Below are 24,882 nucleotides of genomic sequence, written 5' to 3' on the forward strand. Positions count from 1 at the left end.
TTATTATTGTGTCCTCATGGGGGAAATTAGGTCGCTCTCTCCGATTATTCACCTGGATCTGAACAACTTTGACTCAACAGAAGCCGAGGACAGTCGGTATGTTTTAACGAGCCCCCGATCCCTAGAATCATGTGCTAGACTTGGTGTCAAGCCTGTTGAACTTTTGATTAAATCGTTGAATGAGTTCATTACTGAACGTCATGACATGCCATTTGAGGCAATGACGGTTATGCATGAATCCTATGAGAAGGAATGCCGAAGGCGCTTGAAACTGTGCCGAGAGGAGAGGGAACGGATCGTCAAGGAGGCGGCGGACGGAGGGCAGGGCAGCAAGAAACCTTCAACTCTAGAATCAGTCCTTGAGGTTTCAAGTCTGAGTGCCAATTATAAACCAAAATACTTATGTTCTGCAGATGAGAGAAAGGAACCCGTTCGGAATGAGAATCAGGGCTGTAACAGCAAATCCTCTAGCACGCACACCTTATCTGATAAAAGACACAGACCAGAAAAGAGCTCCGTCTCCTCCAGCCTTAGCTTGGGAGAGCTCAGGCACTCTCCAGCCACAGAAATGCAGCTGGAGAGGCTTACAAGAGACATCCAGAAGGAGATGAATGTCACCATATCGGAGAGCGATCGCAAGATTGCAGCTCTGATGCTGATGAAGCACCAGGAGGAGCAAGCCCGTCTGAAGCAACGTCTACAGGAGGAGCAGGAGAGACAGGAGGCCAACAAACAGGAGGAGGTCCAACGCACTGAGACAGAGAAAAGGAGGCGGAAACAGTTAATGCGGAGCATGCGGCGCTGGCATGAGGACGTGGAGGCCCGCAGAAGGCTGATGGAGTGTCAGGAGAAAGATTTAGTAGGACTACGAGAGCAGGAGGTCCTACTGCACGATGACCGCTGGAGGAGGCTGACGGAGGAACTCCAGGCTCAGCGCCAGGAAAGAGCCGAGGCCTCCAGGAGAGAGGCAGAGCTACGCAAGCGTTACCAGGAGAAGATGCTCAGAGACAGGGATCAGGTGGAGGAAATGGAGAGGGAGAAGGAGTGGCAAGTTGCACTGGAGAAGGAGGAGAAAGCCAGGAAGACCAAAATGACACAGGAGAGAAGAGAGCGGAAGAGGCTGCAGCTGGGGAACCACCGGGAGCTGCTGCGACACCTCCTCCAGAGGCAGAAGGCAGAGCAGCAGCTGAAGGAGGAGGAGGATCTGATGAGAAACACCCTGGACGAGAGGCTGAGCCGCTGCTGGGAGAAACACGTCCAGGCCACGCAGGCCCGGGCGACTGGGCTCCAGGAGCGCTCGGCCCGGGCAGGGGAGCAGATCCACAGAGCCCAGCTTAGGGCCGAGCTGCAGAGTCAGCAGCAGCTGAGGCACAGGCAGCTTTTGGTCCAGCTAAGCCAGCATCGCACGGAGAAGGCCTCCCAGACTGCCTCCGCCCAGCACCAGGACAGAGCTCAGAAAGCCTACCAGAGCAACCAGGACAGGCAACTCTGCCACCAGCGAGTCAGAGATCGGGTGCTAAGGGAGGAGGAGGCACAGCGAGCGGCCAGAGAGAGCTACCTCACCACGAAGGAGTGCAGGAGGGAGAGGTTACAGAGACAGCGAGAGCAGATGCAGGAAGAGGCCCGCAGAGCAGCTCGCGCTTCCTTCCATGTGAGGGAGAGAGTTAGGCAACACATCACACAGTGTCGCACCTTTGACCAAATGTCTCTGGAAGCTCAGATCACTGCCTCCATGGGCCGTGTCAAACTGTAAAATAAACACCGGCAGTTTGGCTCCATATCTAGCATATGCAGAAACATTGTTTGTGTCATGAAGAGGCAAAAATAACATTTTCCTCAAAAAATACGTTATTTTAAGAAGGTGACAATAAACAATAAGCATGAAAAGATGACATTTTATTCATTAAATACTAGGACATTAAACAAAATGTGTCTGACTGACAATGAACTAGGATACACCTGACATTATTACTACCCTCAAGCTTTGTGTGTTGTATTCAAGTAAAAACGTTTTCTGTTATGGGATGTAGATCTGATCTGATCTTTTCAGTCACTTATATATAATAATAATCAGGTCACATGTGCATTTTTTTATTTTATTTTGTTACTAAAATGGGATTTCCAGTAAGTTTGAAGAGGAACTTCACACACTTTGGCATCAAAACTAAGCTCTTTTGTTGTGTGGTGGTAACTGGTAACAATGAGCTAGCTATCACCTTACTAATACGTTAGAATGTAGTTTATCCAGAAGGCACTGAACACAGACACAAGGAACTATCATGGAATCGTACCTTAGTCCCTTTCGCACACGCGCACACGCGCGCACTCACACGCACACGCACGCGCACGCACTCACACGCGCGCACTCACACGCACACGCGCACACACACACACACACACACACACACACACACACACACACACACACACACACACACACACACACACACACACACATATATTCAGCTCACATACTATTTCTAAAAACCTCTTCTTCTTCAAGAGTGAAAAGGGATTGTCAATGTTTGTCTTGCTCATAAACCACTTGAAACGGAGCATCCTTATTCTGGGCGTGTCAAATAGGCGAACATTTGGTGAATCTAAACTCACAACAGGCTATTTAGGATTTGTGTGTTGAGCGAAAACAGTATAGACCCCCTGATGGACCCCCCGTTCAATGAAGGGTTTAAAACAGTATAGACCCCTGATGGACCCCCCGTTCAATGAAGGGTTTCAGTCAGAGGTGCCCAAACTTCTTTGACTTGAGAGCTAAAGAGCTTTAATGAGCTAAACAAGATCTACCCACCAAACAAAATATCCAATTGCTGTGAAAAAGAGTTAAACAATGTACCCGATGGTAGCCTGGCTAATAAGCCAGACCGAATCAGCCGTTGGCAAAAAAGAAAATTGCCTGCCGGCAGATTACGGTCTGGAGAGGCTCAATTGTACGCCCATTTCCTACACCAGAGAACTGGTGTGGCCAATCGGGACACGGCATGCAATATGGGCGGGCTTTGGTACAGTGACGTTCAAAGCTTGAGACCTTTGACTGACAGTAGCTCTGACCAATTGCGTCAAAGACAAAATGTTTGAACCCGCCCCCCGGGAAACAAGATCCATACACAGCATCTCCAGACTCAAATACCACACGAGTCTGGCTTATTAGCCAGGCTAACCCGATGGGGCTTTGGAATAGCAGCAATGGCATCACATATAAGACTAACACACTTGGAATGGAAAGTACAGGGATATTTGTTTTAATTGGTAGGGGTTTCTTTGTAATGCTACTGATGTTTGTGATACAATACTTGAAAACAAAGTATTGCATTGTGGGTTTGGGCTGACAGGCCCTTTCAGACGTCAATCAAGTCACCTTATTTCATTCCTAAGTTTTTGAGTGGTGCAACCACTCCTATAGACAGCTGTGTGTGTGGCTCTGTCCCTGGGTCTGTCCCTGTGTCCCTGGCTGTGTCCGAGCACGAAAATAGCCACCATTGCACAGCCTAACATACAGACACAGACACACACAGGCCAGGAAGGAAATGAAATGAAATGATTACTATATTTACCCAGGGTATCTGGGCTAAGCTCAAGAACTTGTTTCCAGCCAGGCCCTGCTCATAGAACACATTTCATCGTAGTGGTTCAATGCCTTGTTCAAGGGCACTTCAGCGGTGGTAATTTTAACGTGTCGGACAGCTGATTCGAACTGGCGACCTTCCGGTATCAAGACCGCTCCGCTATCCGTTCGGCCACCGCTGCCACTAGGCAGGAGGGCGTGTACAGTACAGTACAGTACAGTACAGTACAGTACAGTACAGTACAGTACAGTACAGTACAGTACAGTACAGTACAGTACAGTACAGTACCACTCACTTCAGACGGGTCCTGATTTGTATTAGTATTAGTATAATTATTTTAGGGCATGTCATGTGGTCTACCTGCACAGCCTTTAGGGCATGTCATGTGGTCTACCTGCACAGCCTTTAGGGCATGTCATGTGGTCTACCTGCACAGCCTTAGTGCATGATATACCTTTTGTGCTCCCCTGGTTGAAGTGGTTAAAAGCGGTGCTTGTCTCTGTTCAAACTACTGAACTCTCAGTCATCACTCAAGCCTAAGGCCAGTAACACAGGGAGTCCCATTCCCAGGACAAGAGTGAGGCTCTCCATGACCCCTAGGTTCCCTGGTTGGCCAGGCCCAGGTCGTCTCTCCATGACCCCTAGGGTCCCTGGTTGGCCAGGCCCAGGTGGTCTAGTCTGCTGATGCAGGTGAGGGGAGTGCTGATGTCCCCCGTTGCTGACCTCTGGGAGGACATGCACTGTGGCCACATAAAGGAAGGTCCCCGCTGAGAAGAGCATCCCCACGCCTGTAGCAGTGACCCGGTTCTGTGGTGACCCACCCGACTGCACATGACAGAGCACACACAAACATGCGTAAAAGAATGTCACCCACTCAACGGTTTAATAAAATACGAAACAACAAAATAATTGTAATTGATTTTAAAGTATTTCTCACCGCAATCAATATGAAGTAAGTGCAGATGGCAAATATAGGTGCTGCGGCTGAGAAGGCCAGTAAATGCCCTTGTATGTGCTTCTTCTGCAGGCCTGCATGCATCAGAAACGACACCAGGCCAAAAGCTGCAGGAGCCTGGAATGTTCCGATAGTATTTATGCATGCTATTACATCATGTTTGTACTACTTCCATGTGAAGCTGTCTGTGCATTCTCACCTTATGAAGAATCACAGCAAAGAATACGATAACTTGTAATGACACTTGGTTAGTGGCCACTGCTGCCCCAAGAGCAAAACCATCAGCTATATAGGGAAGACATACCAAGTTAGTGATTTAAGCAATGTTTGTACACGTATCTCTGTCTTATTGTCACACATTTGGATCATACCGTATCATACTTGAGACTAGTCTTTTCAAACATGTGAAAGGATTATGAGTGAGGCAATCACATGGTGAGTCACATGAGGGAGTTCAGAACAAACCTAATACTGTGTTGGGAAGTTGCCATTATTTAAATTGATGCTGTGGACAAACAAAGTATAACGTGCCAGAACAGTACCCACCTAATGTCTACAAATTATGAAGGCAAATAGTTATTGTACGTGTGAATCACAGTGTAGGATTGCGTACAGGATGACGTTGAATAGTACCTGCTGCGTGAATCACTAGCCCCAGTGTGGCCGTTACACTGGTGCTGGTGGTCCGTGTGCCTGCAAAGAGGTTACACCACAACATGAAATAACAGTCTTCTGTAGAGGAAACACATCGAGAGAGAGTTCTAGGAAATGACTTGCCGCGCAGTGAAAGGTAAGTGCCAATCTGATCCACCACAAACATGAAGGTGAAACCGACCACTAAGGCCATCCCGATGAAGAAACGTGGTGGAAGGCCTCCCTCTAGGGAAGGTAGTGTCTCACTGTCATTTTGACTCTCGTGCATCACAGAGCAGTTTGAATCTGCGAGAAATAGTAGAAGTTTATTTTCATAACAGCAACAAACAAAGCTTTAGGCACCTGGGAGGACAAACAACATAGATCAAATATCCATTTCACTTAAAGGGATAGTTCAGATTTTTTGAACTTAAGTTGTATGAAATACTTGCCATTAATATAGTGGTTGCAACTGTATTAATTGATTGCCCGAGTCCCATGGTGGGAGTTCTGCTCTGGTTTTGGTCAATATTAAGTAGTTCCGGTCATTTTGTGGGGGGGCACAGGGGGCCACGCAGTAAAAGTAAATGAAACCACAAAACGAACGTAATTTGTATTGTTGACCCATTTCTAAAATATTAGCGCGACTTTCGTTCAACTTTGACCCCTCTATCACATGGAACTATTTTTTGGGCGTAGTGATATGGACACAAAAAACATAGTTCTGTGTGATAGAAGGGGTAAAAAAAGAACGAAAGTTGCACTAATATTTTAGAAATAGGTCAACAATACAAATGACGTTAGTTTTGTGGATTAATTTACTTTTACTGCGTGGCCCCCAGTGCCCCCCCACAAAATGACCGGAACTACTTGATATTTCACCAAAACCAGAGCAGAACTCCCACCATGGGACTCGGGCAATCAATGAATACAGTTGCAACCACTATATTAATGGCAAGTATTTCATACAACTTAAGTTCAAAAAATCTGAACTATCCCTTTAAATTGTGAGACCTGATTAGTTCATCTCAAATCATGATTTGTTCATCTCAAATCATGATCATGATTAGTTCATCTCAAATCATGATTTGTTCATCTCAAATCATGATTTGTTCATCTCAAATCATGATTTGTTCATCTCAAATCATGATTAGTTCATCTCAAATCATGATTCTTTTTTAGGAAAACTCACCATTTGTATTTTTGTGGCGAGCAGATTTATAAGCTCACTACTTCCGGAGAGCAACTCCGTTGTATGACAAAGAATAACTCAGACTTCGATGTCCGGGTCTCGAGACTGCAGACATATTTCAGACTGCATCGCATTTCAACCCAGGAATGTGGTTCCAAATCGGATTCTTTTGTTGTTCAGACATGATGAAACCAATCGGATTCTTATCTATATAGGCCAAAAACGTGTGATTTGGGCGTGAGCATTTTGCCTTTAGACATCTGTTTGAGCAACATCATTAATTATATCCATGTCATGTACAGTAGGTGAGAGTACAGTACTTGGTAAGGCTTAGTTCTTTTGTATGCTGAGCTCCTTTCAACAAGATAGATATCAATTTACACAGAGTACACAGAGGAACAGTAGGCAAGACAACCAATCCCCAACTAACCAAAGCAAACTGTAACAAAGGACAATTGTTAACATCTCAAATTACACTGATCGGAATTGAGCCAGAACCAAGACACCTTTATGCACACTGTCTGTGATGATCCAAGTACAAACGGACACACTACTGCAATGTAGAGATACTGTTTGTCTGTTAGCCCACGTAGGCCTGACGTCGAAATAAAAAAAACGTTCGCTCTGAAAGAATATATATTCGGGGGAAAAAATAATATATATTCGAAGATTTGTGCCTCATTTTCACGATATTTCAAAAATAGCAGACCTACAAGCTCGTAGCGCGCCACTCGGTGGTGCGCTATGAGCTTGTAGGTCTGCTATTTTTCAATAGCTAAAGTATAACATAATGCTTAGTTAAAACACCAAAACGGGTTCCCGTCCAGAATGGGTTAAAAGTAAAAGTCTTTGTATCAAAATGTACTTAAAGTAAAGTACTCATAATAATCCTTATGCAGAATGTTCCATTTCACAAGTTTTCAAATGTATGAAAATCATTTGTAGATCTGCTATTTTCAAATGGCCGAAATGTATATAGGGCTGAAGTGGTTAACGTTTTCGGTTACGTTTTGTAATTATAATCAAAATCTACAAAAGTTTTCAAATGATTGTAGTGGAGTAAAAGTACAATATTCGTCTCTGAGATGTAGTGTAGTATTGTACTTAACCCATTTAGGCCTGACCTCAACATTTTAAAAAAAATCTTCTAAATCCTCCAGTTTTCTGAAATAAATATTTTCACGATTTTTCAAAAATAGCAGACCTACAAGCTCTTAGCGCGCCACTCGGTGGCGCGCTATGAGCTTGTAGATATGTTTTGCTTTTGTTTAGATTTTTTGTCAAGACAATTATTTTTAGGTATGAAAGTAACGGATTCACAAATATGTTTTTCCGGAAATATGTCATCAGGGTTCAAGTGGTACAGCTCATACACTCTTGTGAAACAAATATGAACACAAATCCTGCACACTGCTCACGTTCAGCAGCATCACTTTTATATTCAAACATTGACATTCGGTCCCTCGGACCTTCAGCAAGAGTGTATCCTCATACTGTCCCAAGTAAACTTTAACGTCTATTCATTTATATCCGTCTAGTTTTTTCATAATTCTGTTTTCTAACTTTTGATGTCTTTGTCAAGTGTTAGCTTTGTTGTACTCATTTCTGTCCAGCAGGGTAGCTTGTAATAATAATAATAATAATAAATTTTATTTATAACGCACTTTACATTTGAAACAAATCTCAAAGTGCTACAACAAGAAGAAGAATAAGAACAATAATCTTAAAATAATGCATGATTAAATAAAATGACTAAAAAAGCACATTTCATGGTATACTGCTAAAAGGATTAAAAGCACACCGGGCAACTAATGGTCCAGCTGGCCAAATGCCTTGTTAAAAAGAAATGTCTTAAGTCCCCTTTTAAAAGCGTCCACGGATTGTGGTGCTCTCAGGTGGTCGGGGAGGGCATTCCACAGCCGAGGAGCAGCTGAACAGAAGGCCCGGTCCCCCATGGTGCGGAGTTTTGTTTTGGTGGTTTTGAGTGTGTTAGAATTTCCAGAGCGGAGGGAGCGGGTGGAGGCTGGGGGTTCAATGAGTTCCTTCAGATAGGAAGGGGCGTTGCTGTGGATGCACTGATGGGTGAGGAGGCAGACCTTGTATTCTATCCTGGAGGAGACGGGAAGCCAGTGAAGGGAATGGAGTATGGGTGTGATATGATCATATTTCCGCACTCTCACCAGGATCCTAGCAGCACTGTTCTGGATGTACTGGAGCCTCTGGATGCTCTTGCTAGGGATCCCGGTGAGAAGTGCGTTGCAGTAGTCAAGCCTTGAGGAGACAAAGGCGTGAACAAGTTTTTCTGCATCTGGCAGGGTGAGTGTGGGACGGAGTCTGGCTATGTTTCGGAGGTGAAAGAATGAGGTTTTGCAGAGGTGTTTGATGTGAGGGTCAAAGGTCAGTTGGGGGTCCATTTTTACACCCAAGTTGGTGACTACAGGTGAGAGGGGGAGGTCCTGGGTGGAGAAGGTGATGCTGGTTATTGGGGATGATTTGACCTGGTGTGGGGTGCCGATGAGAATGGCCTCTGTCTTGGAGCTGTTGAGTTGGAGAAAGTTGTCAGTCATCCACGCCTTTATCTCCTCAAGGCAGGTGGTCAGTGTGGATGATGGTGATGATGGTGATGACAGGGGGGCAGAGGGGGGTGGGACTGTCCTGAGGTAGAGTTGGGTGTCATCAGCGTAGCAGTGGTAGGATATCCCATGCCGACTGATGACACGACCAAGGGGGAGCATATAGAGAGTGAAAAGGGTGGGGCCGAGGACGGAACCTTGGGGTACGCCGCAGGTGACAGGGTGTGAACGTGAGTGAACACCTCCCAGGGAAACGCGCTCGGTTCTGTCCGTGAGATATGAGGTGAACCAGTTTAGTGCAGTGTCGGTGAGTCCTATAGTGGAGTGGAGTCGGTTGAGGAGGATGGTATGGTCGACTGTGTCAAATGCGGCTGACAAGTCCAGGAGGATGAGGAGGGAGGGGGAGCCGTTATCAGCTGCCATCAGCAGGTCGTTGGTGACTCTGACCAGTGCTGTTTCTGTGCTGTGGGCTGAGCGGAATCCTGACTGAAATTTGTCAAAGAGGTTATTGTTTTTTAGGTGTTGTTGAAGTTGAGCAGCTACTACCTTTTCCAGTACCTTGGAGAGGAAGGGCAGGTTGGAGATGGGCCTGTAGTTGGCATGAACTTCCGGGTCAAGAGTGGGTTTTTTCAGGAGAGGTGTAATGATGGCTGATTTTAAGGCAGGTGGAACACAGCCGGCTTGGAGGGAGAGGTTGATGACTGTGGTGATGAGGGGGCTTATGGCAGTAATGTGGGTTTTTAACAGTGCTGTGGGGAAGGGGTCAAGGGCGCATGTTGATGGTTTCATCTTGGAGATGATGGCCTCAACCTGGTGTTGTGAGATGTTGGCAAAGCAGTGGAAAGGCTGGGGGATCCCTGGCAGTGGGGTGACAGACAGGGAAGTTGAAGTGGAGGAGTGCGATAGGGTGGAGCGGATGTTATTGACTTTTGACCTGAATGAGTCTAGGATGCTGTTGCATTGGTCCTCTGTGGTGTCGCTGTGAGTGGGTGATTGTGGTTTGAGGATGTTATTTATGGTGGTGAAAAGTTGCTTGGAGTTACCGGAGTTGTTATTGATGATATTGGAGTAGAAAAGTGACCGGGCATCTCTGAGGGCCTTTGCATAGGCTTTTTGATGCTCCCTGTATGCCAGCCTGTGGACAGTGAGCTTGTGTGTCATGGTGGGTACTGGGTAGTTCGGTTGGGGTCAACTGTAACGCTGTCTTACATGCAATTAACCCTGACGCCATGCAAATGGTGTCGGACAAATCCTCCCGACACCAGTAATGGTGACTGGCTTAGCAATTACATCAAAAACGAAAATACCATTTGTGATACAACTGTTAAAGTGACTGAGAGACATGCCCTGCCTGCCACCTCGCTTCAGAAAATGAGAAGAGAATAGGAGTTACTCAATGTGTTTTAAATTCCACTAATGGTATAGGCTATGTTTCCATTTAGTCAGTTGTCAACTATCCAGCTGTTTAAAGAAGGTTCAAATATAAACAATATGCTGTGTACAGTATGCACAGTACACAGTAGCATGCATTTAGCTGGTTGGGAATTGGACTCTCTTATCAGTATGGAGGCCTTAAAAATAGGTTAAAGGACTATTTGACCACTATCTGTACAGTACATGTCCTGTTACAGAACACTGCTAATCAGTACACAGTACTGTTATTTTGTTTTTAATTGATTTTATGTGATTTTGAATCTCAATGGGACTCAGCAATGTTAGTGTATTGATACTGTCTGTATAGAAGTTTATTGTTGTGATTGTCTGGTCATTATTTGTTTGTTATTGTTGAGGATCACAATGGAAATAAGCAGAAAGGCTTCCTTGTATTTCCATCCTCGGTGAGGCTGACGGTATGTCTGAAGTGCTCTGTGCTCTTTTTATTACCACCAGAATAAAATCAATCAATCAACTAAACTCCTGGTAAAATAAACGTACAAAAAAAGAATAAAAAGAAAATAGCATCAGCTAATCTTTGTATTTGTTTTTTTATTTTATCAAATAGTTTGTGACTCACTGACATTTTAATACTGATGAGGTAATAGTATAGTAATACGTTATTTCAAACATTGAATTATCTATATCTACACGTGTGTGTGTGTGTGTGTGTGTGTGTGTGTTCTGTGCAATCTCTACTATCGGTAGCCGCCAAATATGGCGAATACGCTGTTACTTGTACCCCTGAAGGGTGTGTGGGTATTTGTCTGGGATTTGCTGATTGCACTACGTACAGCACATTGTAAATATTTGTGTCCTTGTATTGTAACTCTTATGTGGACATAAATAAATGATTAAAATGTGTGTGTGTGTGTGTGTGTGTGTGTGTGTGTGTGTGTGTATAAACCTAGCTACGCCCCTGCTGTCACTGCATAGAATGAGACTGCTGAGGTTCAGGTTTAACAATTCCCCACAGGATGAAGAGAGATGAATCTCCTCAGTCCATTTCGGGGCCTTGTTGTGTGTTTGTTGTGTGTGTCTGTGTCTGTGTGTGTGTGTGTGTGTGTGTGTGTGTGTGTGTGTGTGAGACGCGCGTGCGTGCGTGTGTGTGTGTGACGCGCGCGCACTGCTGGGGGGGATGTGAGAAGGAATTACTAGTCTTACAATACCTTCTAGTGTTTCGATCAAATTTGATGTGATCATGTGAAGTTGTGAACACAGATATGCAACTGCAATTACCTGTAGGCCTATAATGGCCTATACAAGTTCCATTATAAACATTTCATCCAAATCAGGGGTTTAATTTCAACAGGTTCCCCAGGTTTCCCAAACCGTGAACTGAATGACCTGGTGACCTGCATAAGGAGAAGAGACTGGAGCAGCACGGAGAGCCTTTTATTAGGTGCCGAGTATACAAAAAACGACTAACGTTTCAACCTTGCGGTCTTCATCAGAGTCACCTGGTGACCTATGATGACCGTCCATGTAGTAATTTACTGAGAAGTTGGAGGTCAGAAATTCAACAGTAAAAGGGAGTTACAATCTCAAGAGGGGGAAGAGCACCGGATTGTCTGGTTGAGTCATTTTTATTAGGACATTATTACTAGTCCAGTTGGTTGAGAAACAGTAGGATGTATTTAGGCCAAATACCTAAATTGTAAATGGTAATTGTATACACATGGGATGCATAGCAAGGGTTACAAAATTAAGCACTAATCTTATCCCATATCCCCAAGGGGCGGCGGTGGCTCAGGGGTAGAGTTTCCGGATGGTAACCGCAATGTCACCAGTTCAAACCCTGTGGGCTCCCCCAGAGTTAGTGTCGAAGTGTCCTTGATCAAGACACTGAACCGCTAATTGCTCCCGATGTGCTGGTTGGCACCTTGCATGGTTTCCGCTGCCATCAGTGTATGAATGAATGTGTGTGTGAATGGGTGAATGTAATGCACAATCTATGTAAAGGGCGCTATATAAATGCACCATTTACCCCACTCAAAACAGTGGTCCCCATGCCGGTTGATTGGGGTGGTGGTTCACAATCAGTTGAAAACCCCTGATCCAAATAGTTCAAGAGTTTTATTTATGTATGCATTTAATAATAATGAGATGAATGCTAATATGTTCACATTGCAGCCAGGTCTGTCTGACCCTATGACCCCGGGTCATAGGTCATAGTATGACCCGGGGTCATAGGTCATAGTATGCCCATGATGTAAAGGGATGGGTGCAGACCGTCCTCCTCACCTCTTTGTGACCCTTCCAGTAAATCGACTCCTTCAGGGATGATGATGGCCAACGCTGTCCCACATAACAGTCCTGCCCCCAGGACGGTGACAAACTTCATTTTTTTCTAAAAAAAAGTTGGATAAGGTTACAGTGATCATGATGTGCGATATACACTCGTACAACTTGTTCAGTTCAAATGGACAAACCTGTTCCTTGATGTAGGCCCTAATTTATATGATTATAGGCCTACTCTACTCACAATACTCCATGTCAAAAGCAAGGCACGAAAAAGTAACGTTATTTTGTCTTTATTTGCAGCGAGATATTGACATTGTATCGTGATTCATAAAACGCTCAATTTGAAGAGTATAGAGACGTGCGTGCAGCACAACAGAGATAAGCATTTATCACGTCATTGTCCATAGAATAAACCCCGCATGGGGAAATCATAACAACAACGTAGCCTAATTAATAGTATAATTTAAATTAAAACGATAGATGATGTTTCTTACCTCTGAGAGTCTGAACAAGAGTGGGATGAATCCTAATAAAAAACACCCTACAAACATCGCAACTGACATGCATGTAATAGCTATACCCCCGTCCATGACGAAAAGATTTACTTCAGTTCCACTTGTTTACAGGGTTTACGGTTCGTTTTAGCGTTCGGTCCGGTCGCTCCCATTCATAAAGTTGTACAGTACTGTTTGGATCGGTACAGTACAGGAGGCGCCGCGCTTGCCATCTGCCTTTCCACGTCGCACGTCTGCATAATATATCACACACACACATCCCTCCCAAGCAGCACCTAGTGTTGAAGTTGGAGAACTGCAGGAACACACGTTTTACTTTTAATATACAAACCACCCCGACTAGTCATTCAACATACTTGATTAAATAGATTTATTGTTCAAAGACCTGGGGGAAATGTACAGATAAATCCATTGTATTGACAGCCCTTGGGGAGGAATGAGAAAAACAGACACTGTTAAATGATCATTTGTGTATCTGACTGTCAATGTTACTCCTACTACCATCTAGCTAAGGCAGACAACAATAAAATGCGAAGCAAACAAAACAGACATTCAAAATGTGCCTCACCGAAGAGCAATTAAACTACCCCTGATGAATAATCTGTACAATGTTCGAGAACTTGGCTGCTTGCAAAGAACCTCCATTTGACGCCAGTCCCACACAAACACAATCTTGATGATGGCAATCCTTCCCCCTAACAGAAACAGGTGGGTATTCACAAGAAAGTATTACAAGGACAGATTTGTAACAATGAAATAATAGAAACTATTGGAGATAATTGCCACCATCAGATAGAAAAGTAGCCTGTAGGATCTGTACCCAAATGAAGTTCCACAGACCAGTAGCCTGTAGGATCTGTACCCAAATGAAGTTCCACAGACCAGTAGCCTGTAGGATCTGTACCCAAATGAAGTTCCACAGACCAGTAGCCTGTAGGATCTGTACCCAAATGAAGTTCCACAGACCAGTAGCCTGTAGGATCTGTACCCAAATGAAGTTCCACAGACCGTGGAAAACCCTCAGCGACTTGTGATTTATACAGTATGCAGCTCTACAGTATATGTTGCACCTGTTCTTAAATCATTGTAATCAAACAATCACAAGATTCTTTACACTGGGGAATAATAACATTCAGGGCTTTAAGGTAGCAACAAAGTCTGCAAGTTGTTAGCAATCGTGAATCTTGTTAGTATCTCCCTCAAGAGCATAGGACCGTATTTGTTTTTTATTTTGAACAAGAAACATTTAGCAATGTCTCTCAGAGAGGTATAAAAATGAAGAGGTATTAAAAGAAAAAAAAATCACTTTGTCATGACTGGAAGAGCTCCAGAATTCATGGTGTCAACTAAGCCATCGTTTAGAAACCATAGAACCATAACAGTCTTAAAAGGGGGAAATCTACCCACGGACCAACTTATGGCTACGGTTCAGGACCACCATGTCTGAACCCACAGAGATAATATGGCCTCCTCTGTCAATCATATGAGTGAGAAAAAAATATTAGTAGTGCATGATTCCCCACACGGTTCACTGAGCAGCTAAATAATCCATCTTTCACATTATGCTCTCATAACAACTGGCCCACAGTGGCTAGCTTTAAAGATTTCATACAGTATGTTTATTGGGGCGTACTCATACCGGTTTAGTTAACATTGAAAAATAAAATAAAATCTCCACACACACTCATTATATCATATATAATGATATATATGACATGAGAAATAGCTAAAAGAGAACACTGATAAATCCTGAGTCAGTTGGTAAATGTTGAGACACTACATTGCATGTGTTACTTGGTATTAGCATTAGTGTGTTTGTCTGGGCTGTTGCATGGTCCTTTTACTGAGACTACAAGAAATGGACTTGGTATGGCTGTTGCATGGTCCTTTTACTGAGACTACACTGTTGCATGGTCCTTTTACTGACACTACAAGAAATGGACTTGTGTTTGTCTGGGCTGTTGCATGGTCCTTTTACTGAGACTACAAGAAATGGACTTGGTATGGCTGTGGAATTACCAAAATTGACACATTTCTCAAGGACATTTGATGTACGTTTTACAATGTGTAGGGTTTAAGCACACAACCATCTCCTGTGTTCTCACACAGGCTGGTGGATTGAGGGTTTCCATGGATTATGGCTGTGGACTGTTATTATAGTCATTATTGTTTCTCTCTCTCTAAACCCAACCGGTCAAGGCAGATGGCTGACCACCTAGACTAGAGCCAGGTTCAGCTCAGGTTTTTCCTGGCTGCCATTGCAAAGTTCTTACTCATGGGGGAATTGTTTGGTCTCGACTTGACTACTAAGTGACAAATAAGAATGCTCTGCCTCTGCCAGAGGCCTCACAAATCTGGCCATGTCGTCTGGAAATGGAATGTAGATTTGTGAAAATAAAAACACTTATTAGTCCATAGTAACTGAAGGAAACATCGCCCATTTTTCTTTCATTGGGCAAGAGTAAATCATTTTCATGGTATAAAGCTACTGTTCTACAATTACTACGATGGTACAATTCCAAGACTACATTGTGTGTGACCTGCACTAATGTTTGATATGTTTTCAAAAACAAAAACTACACAATTTGACTTAAAACAATCAATAAATCAGCATTGTCTGTGTAAAGGCAAGTGAGTAACTGTAACAATGCTCAATTAACATTTTGAATTTGCTGCCGGCATGATGAAGTCCTGTTAATATTGGATAGAACTTAACCAGCTGTGTCATAGTGACAGGCTGTTGAGTAGCTCATTCCTAATCCTATCGGTATCCACCTAACACTCATTTTAGAAGCTGACAGAGAGCCCCAGTCTGTCCCCTAACAACGTTATTCTGCTCACACACTGGTGACACTTCATCCAACAAGCCATGAAAACCTCAAGATGTAAAACACCTGGATAAAGCCTGCAGTATATGAGAACCTCTATGAGAACAAAGGTGACAGAATATGCAGGAAAAACTGTCTCAGCAGAAAGCAGGTCCAAAAACATACTGTCTCACCATCTCGGACAGACCGAGGGCTGGTAGGCTCTCAGTTCTCTGGCCGCCATGACCCGTTTAGAGTCCAAGCAATGCCAGATGTTAGGTCTCATGCCCGATACCAATTCCGGAGTGCCCTAGACCAGTGAGTGCCCTAGACCAGTGAGTGCCCTAGAAGACCAGTGGTTTATATACAAACTCACAATGCATACATGATGCATTGTGAGCTTGTAGATCAGCATTTCTTTTTAAATGTTCACCTAAATAACATGCTCATAATAGGGACGCAAGATTGAAAGTGGGTAAAAACCGGGACACGTTGCCTGCATTATCGCAGGTATATAGTCTTGTTTTGGGAGCTTTGCTGGGGGGTTTCACCCCTCGGGGCTCCCTGTCAGGAGCAGCGGTCCATTAGCCGGTCCAGCAGCGGCCCAGACTGAAACAATCCTTATCAAAGGGTTCACAACACAACGCCAAGCCGCCAAACCATCATTATCCACAGTCAAGGGGCGTCTCTTTTTTGGAGCTTTCTCGATATCATTTAAAATACTGTGCCTAAAAATAAATACAGTTTCAAAAAAAGGCAACTTTACAAATCCAGAGTTTTGTAGCTGTACAGTGTCTACGTGTCCAAAGCGTGTGGAGTGTTAGTAGCAGTGTTTCTAGTTGTTTTAGGAAGCCTTACACAGGGTTATAAGAACCACTCGGGACATCATCAGTGCTTGGGAGTTCCCACGGGGCAACAGTCTCTCTCTCTTCTGCTCTTCTGCCATAACGCTGCTTATTCAGCCGTAGCATCTAGTGCAGACAACTGGGGATCCAGTTATTCAGCCGTAGCATCTAGTGCAGACAACTGGGGATCCAGTTATTCAGCCGTAGCATCTAGTGCAGACAACTGGGGATCCAGTTATTCAGCCGTAGCATCTAGTGCAGACAACTGGGGATCCAGTTATTCAGCCGTAGCATCTAGTGCAGACAACTGGGGATCCAGTTATTCAGCCGTAGCATCTAGTGCAGACAGCTGGGGATCCAGTTATTCAGCCATAGCATCTAGTGCAGACAACTGGGGATCCAGTTATTCAGCCCTAGCATCTAGTGCAGACAACTGGGGATCCCGGGAAAGGATTATAGGGGAATCCCTACACTCTCTGAACTTGATGATGGCATGCCATATTACCATATTTAAACCTCAAGCTTATGGGAGAACAGAAACTATTGCCAGGGCACCGTGCCCAGGGCAGGGGACAGGGGCACCGTGCCCAGGGCAGGGCACAGGGGCACCGTGCCCAGGGCAGGGCACAGGGGCACCGTGCCCAGGGCAGGGCACAGGGGCACCGTGCCCAGGGCAGGGCACAGGGGCACCGTGCCAGCGCAGGGCACAGGGGGGGGGGCAGGTCTTCTGGTTCAAGTGCAATCATATCAAGGGAATACAGACAAACCTTCACAGGGCAAAACAAGAGAAAGGGAAAGAAAAACAACTTCTTCGTTTGCCCATGAGGGTCTTTCCGCATGGATTCCTGTGCCGCAAGTGGGGTCTTTTTTTCTTTTTTGAGATAGATGGAGGGGGGGGGGTTCCTATGCTGGGTCAGGCGTCATCAAAGTAGATTATTTCTGTAGTTGTACGTATATGGATGCCATTGATGTAGTGAATTCCAGTGAAGCAAGAGCGACAGTTCTTTAGAAACTGTCCTTGTAGATAGCGTGCCTACGTTAGTGTCGAGTCCCTCGATGGAGGTTGAGATGCTTTAAGCCTGATTTATAATTAGTTGCATGCCGGTGTTGCACGGTGAAAATAGCAGATATACAAGCTCACAGCACATTGCACTGCGACGCGTTGTTAGCTTGTAGATCGACTATTTTCGGCGTGTGACACAATGTGCAACAGAGTATAAACCAATGCATTAGAGAACTGTGGGTTGGGTTCCTAGCTTAATACACATAGATTCAGACGCTCCACAAGTCTATTTTTCCCTGTCTGTTCCAGGCAGTGTCAGTGCCGCACTTCGTTCGCAATGAGGCTGTCCTCGCCAGACTGAAAGTCTTCATTCAGGCCGTTCCCAACGTTAATTATTTCCTCGTCCTGCGAGGACCCCTGTGAGGACCCCTGGCCGTCGTCCTCGCTGCTGCCTGAGCCGACCTCGTCTGAATGTGGGTCCTGTAGTACTTGAGCAATGTACATCTGCTGTAGAGAGAAGGAGAGGGAAAGGTAAGTAAATGGTGCATTTATATAGCGCCTTTCTCCAAGGCGCTTTACATAGATTGTGCATTACATTCACCCATTCACACACGCATTCATACACCGATGGCAACCATGCAAGGCACCAACCAGCACATCGGGAGCAATTAGGGGTTCAGTGTCTTGCTCAAGGACACTTCGACGCCAACTCTGGGGGAGCCCGGGTTCGAACTGGCAACCTTGCGGTTACCATCCAGCCACTCTACCCCTGAGCCACCGCCGCCCCAAGTACACTTTATTTATAAAGCAGCTTTCAATACATAGTTACAAGGTGCTGTACAATGCGCAGAATAAATAAATCATACATGTAAAGCAGGACAAAGGAGGAGAAACACCTCATCTGCACCATTTGTAAACACCATTCTAACAACTTCACCAATCCAACAAAAACAAATAAAAGGTGGGAATGACATGAACGAGAGCGCTGTGTGATACTTACTGCTTGCTTGACTGTGGGGGAGGCACGTGGTGGCTGCCCGTTCAACTGGCCGTCGGTCTCCTGACTGTCAATCTGGTACAGACAGAGAGATAGACATGAGCATCAGGTCATTGTGTGGTCAGGGACATTAGGATCTTAGATGGTACATTTCGGTGATGACAGTGTGTTACCTTGTAGTTGTGAGCGCTGAGATATTTAAAGTGCCCAAAGCAGACGTGGGAGAGGCAGATGATGATCGTGATGATCAAAACGATCAATGTGAACATGGACGTTGCAGCCGAAAACCCTTTGGGAAGAAGATAGAGGGAAACGTATTGGACGACTGCACTTTGAAACATTTAAAGGATATGTCTGGTTTTCAACCTGGGCCCTATTTTCCTAGCCATCATGTTAAGGCCTATTCATAGTCTGGATTTTAGGTGGTGAGGTGACCACCGCTCCGGTGGTGAGCTGACCACCGGAGCTGAAATAACGTTGAGCGGTGGTGAGTAAAAACTGGAGCGGTGGCAGTGGTTTGCTCTTCACCGCGGCTCGGGACGTCATGTTGTAGTTCGGTGGTCACCTCAGTGACGTCATGTTGTAGTTCGGTGGTCACCTCAGTGACGTCATGTTGTAGTTCGGTGGTCACCTCAGTGACGTCATGTTGTAGTTCGGTGGTCACCTCAGTGACGTCATGTTGTAGTTCGGTGGTCACCTCAGTGACGTCATGTTGTAGTTCGGTGGTCACCTCAGTGACGTCATGTTGTAGTTCGGTGGTCACCTCAGTGACGTCATGTTGTAGTTCGGTGGTCACCTCAGTGACGTCATGTTGTAGTTCGGTGGTCACCTCAGTGACGTCATGTTGTAGTTCGGTGGTCACCTCAGTGACGTCATGTTGTAGTTCGGTGGTCACCTCAGTGACGTCATGTTGTAGTTCGGTGGTCACCTCAGTGACGTCATGTTGTAGTTCGGTGGTCACCTCAGTGACGTCATGTTGTAGTTCGGTGGTCACCTCAGTGACGTCATGTTGTAGTTCGGTGGTCACCTCAGTGACGTCATGTTGTAGTTCGGTGGTCACCTCAGTGACGTCATGTTGTAGTTCGGTGGTCACCTCACCACCGAAAATCCAGACTATGTATGAGCCTTTAATCGGTTAACATTTTGTCACCCTTTCTAACTTCACCTGCTCAACGTTTGATGGATCAGGGGCCCACTTGAAAACCTCCAAAGCATTCGTGGCCACTTAACCTATTCTGGGCGGGAACCCCTTTTGGTGTTAGCATTATGTTATGCTTTAGCTATTGAAAAATAGCAGACCTACAAGCTCATAGGAGCTTGTAGGTCTGCTATTTCGAAGAAGAACGACTGACATAGAAACATAGCTTTTTCAGAAAACTGTCAGGATGTAGAAGACATTTTTAGAATCTGATCTCAGGTCAAAATGGGTTAACACAGCTGGCCTTTCGGTCGGCGTGTTAAATGGTCAGATTGGTTGGTGGTCGGCGTGCATTTTCAGAGCATGTGTATTTTAATGGTGAATCAAATCATTTTGTTCCAGCTTAGATCAATGGAATGGAACATAGTGTACTTTTAAGTTCCTACTAATCACAGTTTCACAAGGAAAACCGACAAATTCTTGAAGGTCTTATAGAAAAATATCAAGATTTATTTTTAATTTGATTAATGTTATATTATCATTACAGTCTTTGGTGTTTTGCAACACAAAGCATCTTAACAAAGTTTAATTGTAACCTCATCAGAGACAGACGACAACTGTTAGGGATATGCTGCGTTAGGACATTGAGTGGCCAGTAGATGGAGCCCTTTCCTTACCCGTGCGAACGGTGGAGAAGAAAAGCAGCCAGAAGAGACAGAGAATGGGAGCCGCCACCACTTGGTTGACAGCGCCAGAGTGGATCTTTTTGTCCAGTTTGGAAGGCAGGTAGGCGTAGTACATGTTGTACCTGTCGGCGAGGTGCTTCAGCAGCATGTACATCAGTCCTGGGCAGGGGAGAAAGGGAGCAGCGTGGTCATTCAGAGGACCTAATCCTATTACACCTAACATCGCGTCACCACAGGCTTTCCACCTTACGCTACTAAATTGCCGTGTGATCCGGTCGGGAGCGGATGATATCGTCATGTTCATTGTTTTGTAGTCATCAGGCCAGGAACCCTCCAAACCAGAACCCTCCAAACCAGAACCCTCCAAACCAGAACCCTCCAAACCAGAACCCTCCAAACCAGAACCCTCCAAACCAGAACCCTCCAAACCAGGACATCCTTTCCCTCAAACCGGAAGAATAACACCTTCACAATAAAAGCCTTGATGTGGCGTAGTGCGAGTCACGCTTTTATTGGGAAGGTATTATTCTTCTGGTTTGAGGGAAAGGATGTCCTGGTTTGGAGGGTTCCGGCCTGATGACTACAAAACAATGACCACAACATGACGTAACCATATCATCCTGATGACTACAAAACAATGACCACAACATGACGTAACCATATCATCCTGATGACTACAAAACAATGACGTAACGATATCATCCTGATGACTACAAAACAATGACCACAACATGACGTAACGATATCATCCTGATGACTACAAAACAATGACCACAACATGACGTAACAATATCATCCTGATGACTACAAAACAATGACCACAACATGACGTAACAATATCATCCTGATGACTACAAAACAATGACCACAACATGACGTAACGATATCATCCTGATGACTACAAAACAATGACTACAACATGACGTAACGATATCATCCTGATGACTACAAAACAATGACCACAACATGACGTAACGATATCATCCTGATGACTACAAAACAATGACCACAACATGACGTAACGATATCATCCTGATGACTACAAAACAATGACCACAACATGACGTAACGATATCATCCTGATGACTACAAAACAATGACCACAACATGACGTAACGATATCATCCTGATGACTACAAAACAATGACTACAACATGACGTAACGATATCATCCTGATGACTACAAAACAATGACCACAACATGACGTAACAATATCATCCTGATGACTACAAAACAATGACCACAACATGGCGTAACAATATCATCCTGATGACTACAAAACAATGACCACAACATGACGTAACGATATCATCCGCTCCCGACCGGATCATGAACCCGAAAAGGAATGCTGCCCAGAATATATTACACCTGTTGGTAAGCTTCAGCATAGAGGGAACAGGCTATATTACACCTGTTGGTAAGCTTCAGCATAGAGGGAACAGGCTATATTACACCTGTTGGTAAGCTTCAGCATAGAGGGAACAGGCTATATTACACCTGTTGGTAAGCTTCAGCATAGAGGGAACAGGCTATATTACACCTGTTGGTAAGCTTCAGCATAGAGGGAACAGGCTATATTACACCTGTTGGTAAGCTTCAGCATAGATGGAACAGGCTATATTACACCTGTTGGTAAGCTTCAGCATAGAGGGAACAGGCTATATTACACCTGTTGGTAAGCTTCAGCATAGAGGGAACAGGCTATATTACACCTGTTGGTAAGCTTCAGCATAGAGGGAACAGGCTATATTACACCTGTTGGTAAGCTTCAGCATAGAGGGAACAGAAAGGAATGCTGCCCAGGCTATATTACACCTGTTGGTAAGCTTCAGCATAGAGGGAACAGGCTATATTACACCTGTTGGTAAGCTTCAGCATAGAGGGAACAGAAAGGAATGCTGCCCAGGCTATATTACACCTGTTGGTAAGCTTCAGCATAGAGGGAACAGAAAGGAATGCTGCCCAGGCTATATTACACCTGTTGGTAAGCTTCAGCATAGAGGGAACAGAAACCCTCCCATGACGTCATCTTCTCACATTAGGCCCTTTTAAACACTTTCAAACTGGTGACCCTATTTTGGCCACGTGATGACATTTTATATTTATTTTCACACAAAAAAAAGATTTAAAAAAAAAAAGGGAAAATAGCTCACGACGCATTCCACCATTTGTAGATAAGTTATTCTCAAAATGTTTGTGTGACACCGCTGTATGACAAAAGTATAAAATAGGACATAAGTGGTTTGAAGCGACACATTGTCGCAGATGTTCACTCACCAAAAGGAACGATGATCGGGCAGGTAATGCTGTAGGTCATAACTACGGTAAAGACACACATCATCCAGGCGTAGGCTGCCCCAAACTGGAACTCAAAGGCTTGGTGCTGCGGGGACAAATTGACGGGTTATGAGATGATATTGGACTGGAAGCAGCATGATTTCAGTTGTCTTCGTTGCTACTGTTACTGTATGTATAAATCTGGTCACCAAAAAAAAAGGTGGTGACTTAGGGCCGATTCATACTCCTATTTTAGAGCCGAATAAAAGTGGGTTCGGCTCTGTAGAGCCTACAATGTGACGTCATTTGAGGTTCGGGGGGGCGGGTACCGTCCTAAAGTCGGCTCTGTAGAGCCTACAATGTGACGTCATTTGAGGTTCGGGGGGGGCGGGTACCGTCCTAAAGTCGGCTCTGTAGAGCCTACAATGTGACGTCATTTGAGGTTCGGGGGGGCGGGTACCGTCCTAAAGTCGGCTCTGTAGAGCCTACAATGTGACGTCATTTGAGGTTCGGGGGGCGGGTACCGTCCTAAAGTCGGCGCTGTAGAGCCTACAATGTGACGTCATTTGAGGTTCGGGGGAGCGGGGTACCGTCCTAAAGTCGGCTCTGTAGAGCCTACAATGTGACGTCATTTGAGGTTCGGGGGGGCGGGGACCGTCCTAAAGTCGGCTCTGTAGAGCCTACAATGTGACGTCATTTGAGGTTCGGGGGGGGGGAGGGGGGGGGGGGGGGGGACCGTCCTAAAGTCGGCTCTTCGGTGCTACTGAAAATTCCTGATGAGCCGAAATCATTTCGGCACTACAGCACTGAAACAGCGGTAAAATAGGAGTATGAATCGGCCCTTACGATCACTAAATTGCAAATAAATAAGCATGTGAACTTAATGACCAGCAAGATGAAAATGTTAGAGCCACACCTTAATACCTTAACAGTGATTAACCTGAACTAAATTAATTAAACCACACCTGACCAAACACATGGCTTATCAGTGATTATTAACCTTAAATGAAATTAAAAACACCACCAAACCCACACCTAAACATAACTATGAAATCAAAAACCACACCAATGAATACCTAAACATAACTGATATTATAGGTCATGGCATGCTCTTGCTGTCATTAAACATTTATCTGACAGATATATGAGAGAGAGAAAGAGAGGCAGACAGAGAGACATTATATACAGTACACATATATATATATGTATATATCTCATATATCTCATACTATAATTCAGTCAATGTCTGAATGTCTGAATGTCTGAGTGTCTGTCTGTCTGTCAGAAACGCCGCCGTATCTCCTCACCGCCTGCACCAATCTCCCACTCCCACTTTTCACACAGGCATTGACCATAATAATATGGAGGTCTTAACGAAGCCCTTTTGCCAATTTAACAAATTATAAATGAATAATGAATTTATTAGTGAATTAAAAAATGCGAAAACGCACCCAGGGCGCAGTACCCCCCCCCCCCCCCACTGCCACAAGGGGAGGGGGGGGGGGGGGTATATCTTACAATGGTTAAGGGCTAGTATATATAGTTTATTAGTTTTAATATGCAGTATATGTATATTATAATATCTTCAGTGTAGCACCTTCAAAACATGTCCTCTGAATAAATCACATTTTACAACCAAGGCTTGTCTTGTTATCAGGTTGGTCATGTAATGTAACGTACAGTAACATTAGAATGGAGGGTTGTTAACAGGTTGGTCATGTAATGTAACGTACAGTAACATTAGAATGGAGGGTTGTTAACAGGTTGGTCATGTAATGTAACGTACAGTAACATTAGAATGGAGGGTTGTTCTCAGGTTGGTCATGTAATGTAACGTACAGTAACATTAGAATGGAGGGTTGTTATCAGGTTGGTCATGTAATGTAACGTACAGTAACATTAGAATGGAGGGTTGTTATCAGGTTGGTCATGTAATGTAACGTACAGTAACATTAGAATGGAGGGTTGTTATCAGGTTGGTCATGTAATGTAACGTACAGT

At 44.6% G+C, this 24,882-nt stretch overlaps 3 protein-coding genes across 5 annotated transcripts in view; 1 reads left to right on the forward strand and 2 right to left on the reverse strand.

Moving 5' to 3' along the window:
- Positions 1-220: 220 nt before the first annotated feature.
- Positions 221-1,753, forward strand: LOC306931496 (uncharacterized protein; the record flags this gene model as incomplete). Its single annotated transcript, XM_079512895.1, has 1 exon — positions 221-1,753. The coding sequence occupies one exon, from the start codon at positions 221-223 to the stop codon at positions 1,751-1,753; it is 1,533 nt and encodes a 510-aa protein (XP_079369021.1).
- A 2,347-nt stretch (positions 1,754-4,100) lies between these two features.
- On the reverse strand, positions 4,101-13,359 carry LOC306931578 (zinc transporter ZIP9-like; the record flags this gene model as incomplete). The annotated part of the gene is made up of 6 exons (XM_079513003.1): positions 13,107-13,359; positions 12,613-12,718; positions 5,170-5,475; positions 4,736-4,821; positions 4,519-4,653; positions 4,101-4,406 (listed from the first exon to the last, which is right to left on the reverse strand). Exons 1-6 carry the CDS (start codon positions 13,200-13,202, stop codon positions 4,101-4,103), a joined length of 1,035 nt encoding a protein of 344 aa, XP_079369129.1. The 5' UTR covers positions 13,203-13,359.
- A 114-nt stretch (positions 13,360-13,473) lies between these two features.
- LOC306931577 (CSC1-like protein 2) overlaps positions 13,474-24,882 on the reverse strand; it is a 68,167-nt gene continuing 56,758 nt past the window's right edge. For all 3 annotated transcript variants that reach the window (XM_079513002.1, XM_079513001.1, XM_079513000.1), the window contains 5 exons: positions 22,882-22,987; positions 20,595-20,762; positions 18,953-19,068; positions 18,783-18,854; positions 13,474-18,289 (listed from right to left, as the gene is read on the reverse strand). In XM_079513002.1, the coding sequence (XP_079369128.1) occupies positions 18,098-18,289; positions 18,783-18,854; positions 18,953-19,068; positions 20,595-20,762; positions 22,882-22,987 (654 nt within the window). In that variant the 3' untranslated portion in view covers positions 13,474-18,097. The remainder of the gene's footprint in view (positions 18,290-18,782; positions 18,855-18,952; positions 19,069-20,594; positions 20,763-22,881; positions 22,988-24,882) is intronic.

This window comes from Electrona antarctica (assembly GCF_951216825.1).
Source record: "Electrona antarctica genome assembly, chromosome: 10".
NCBI lineage: Eukaryota > Metazoa > Chordata > Actinopteri > Myctophiformes > Myctophidae > Electrona > Electrona antarctica.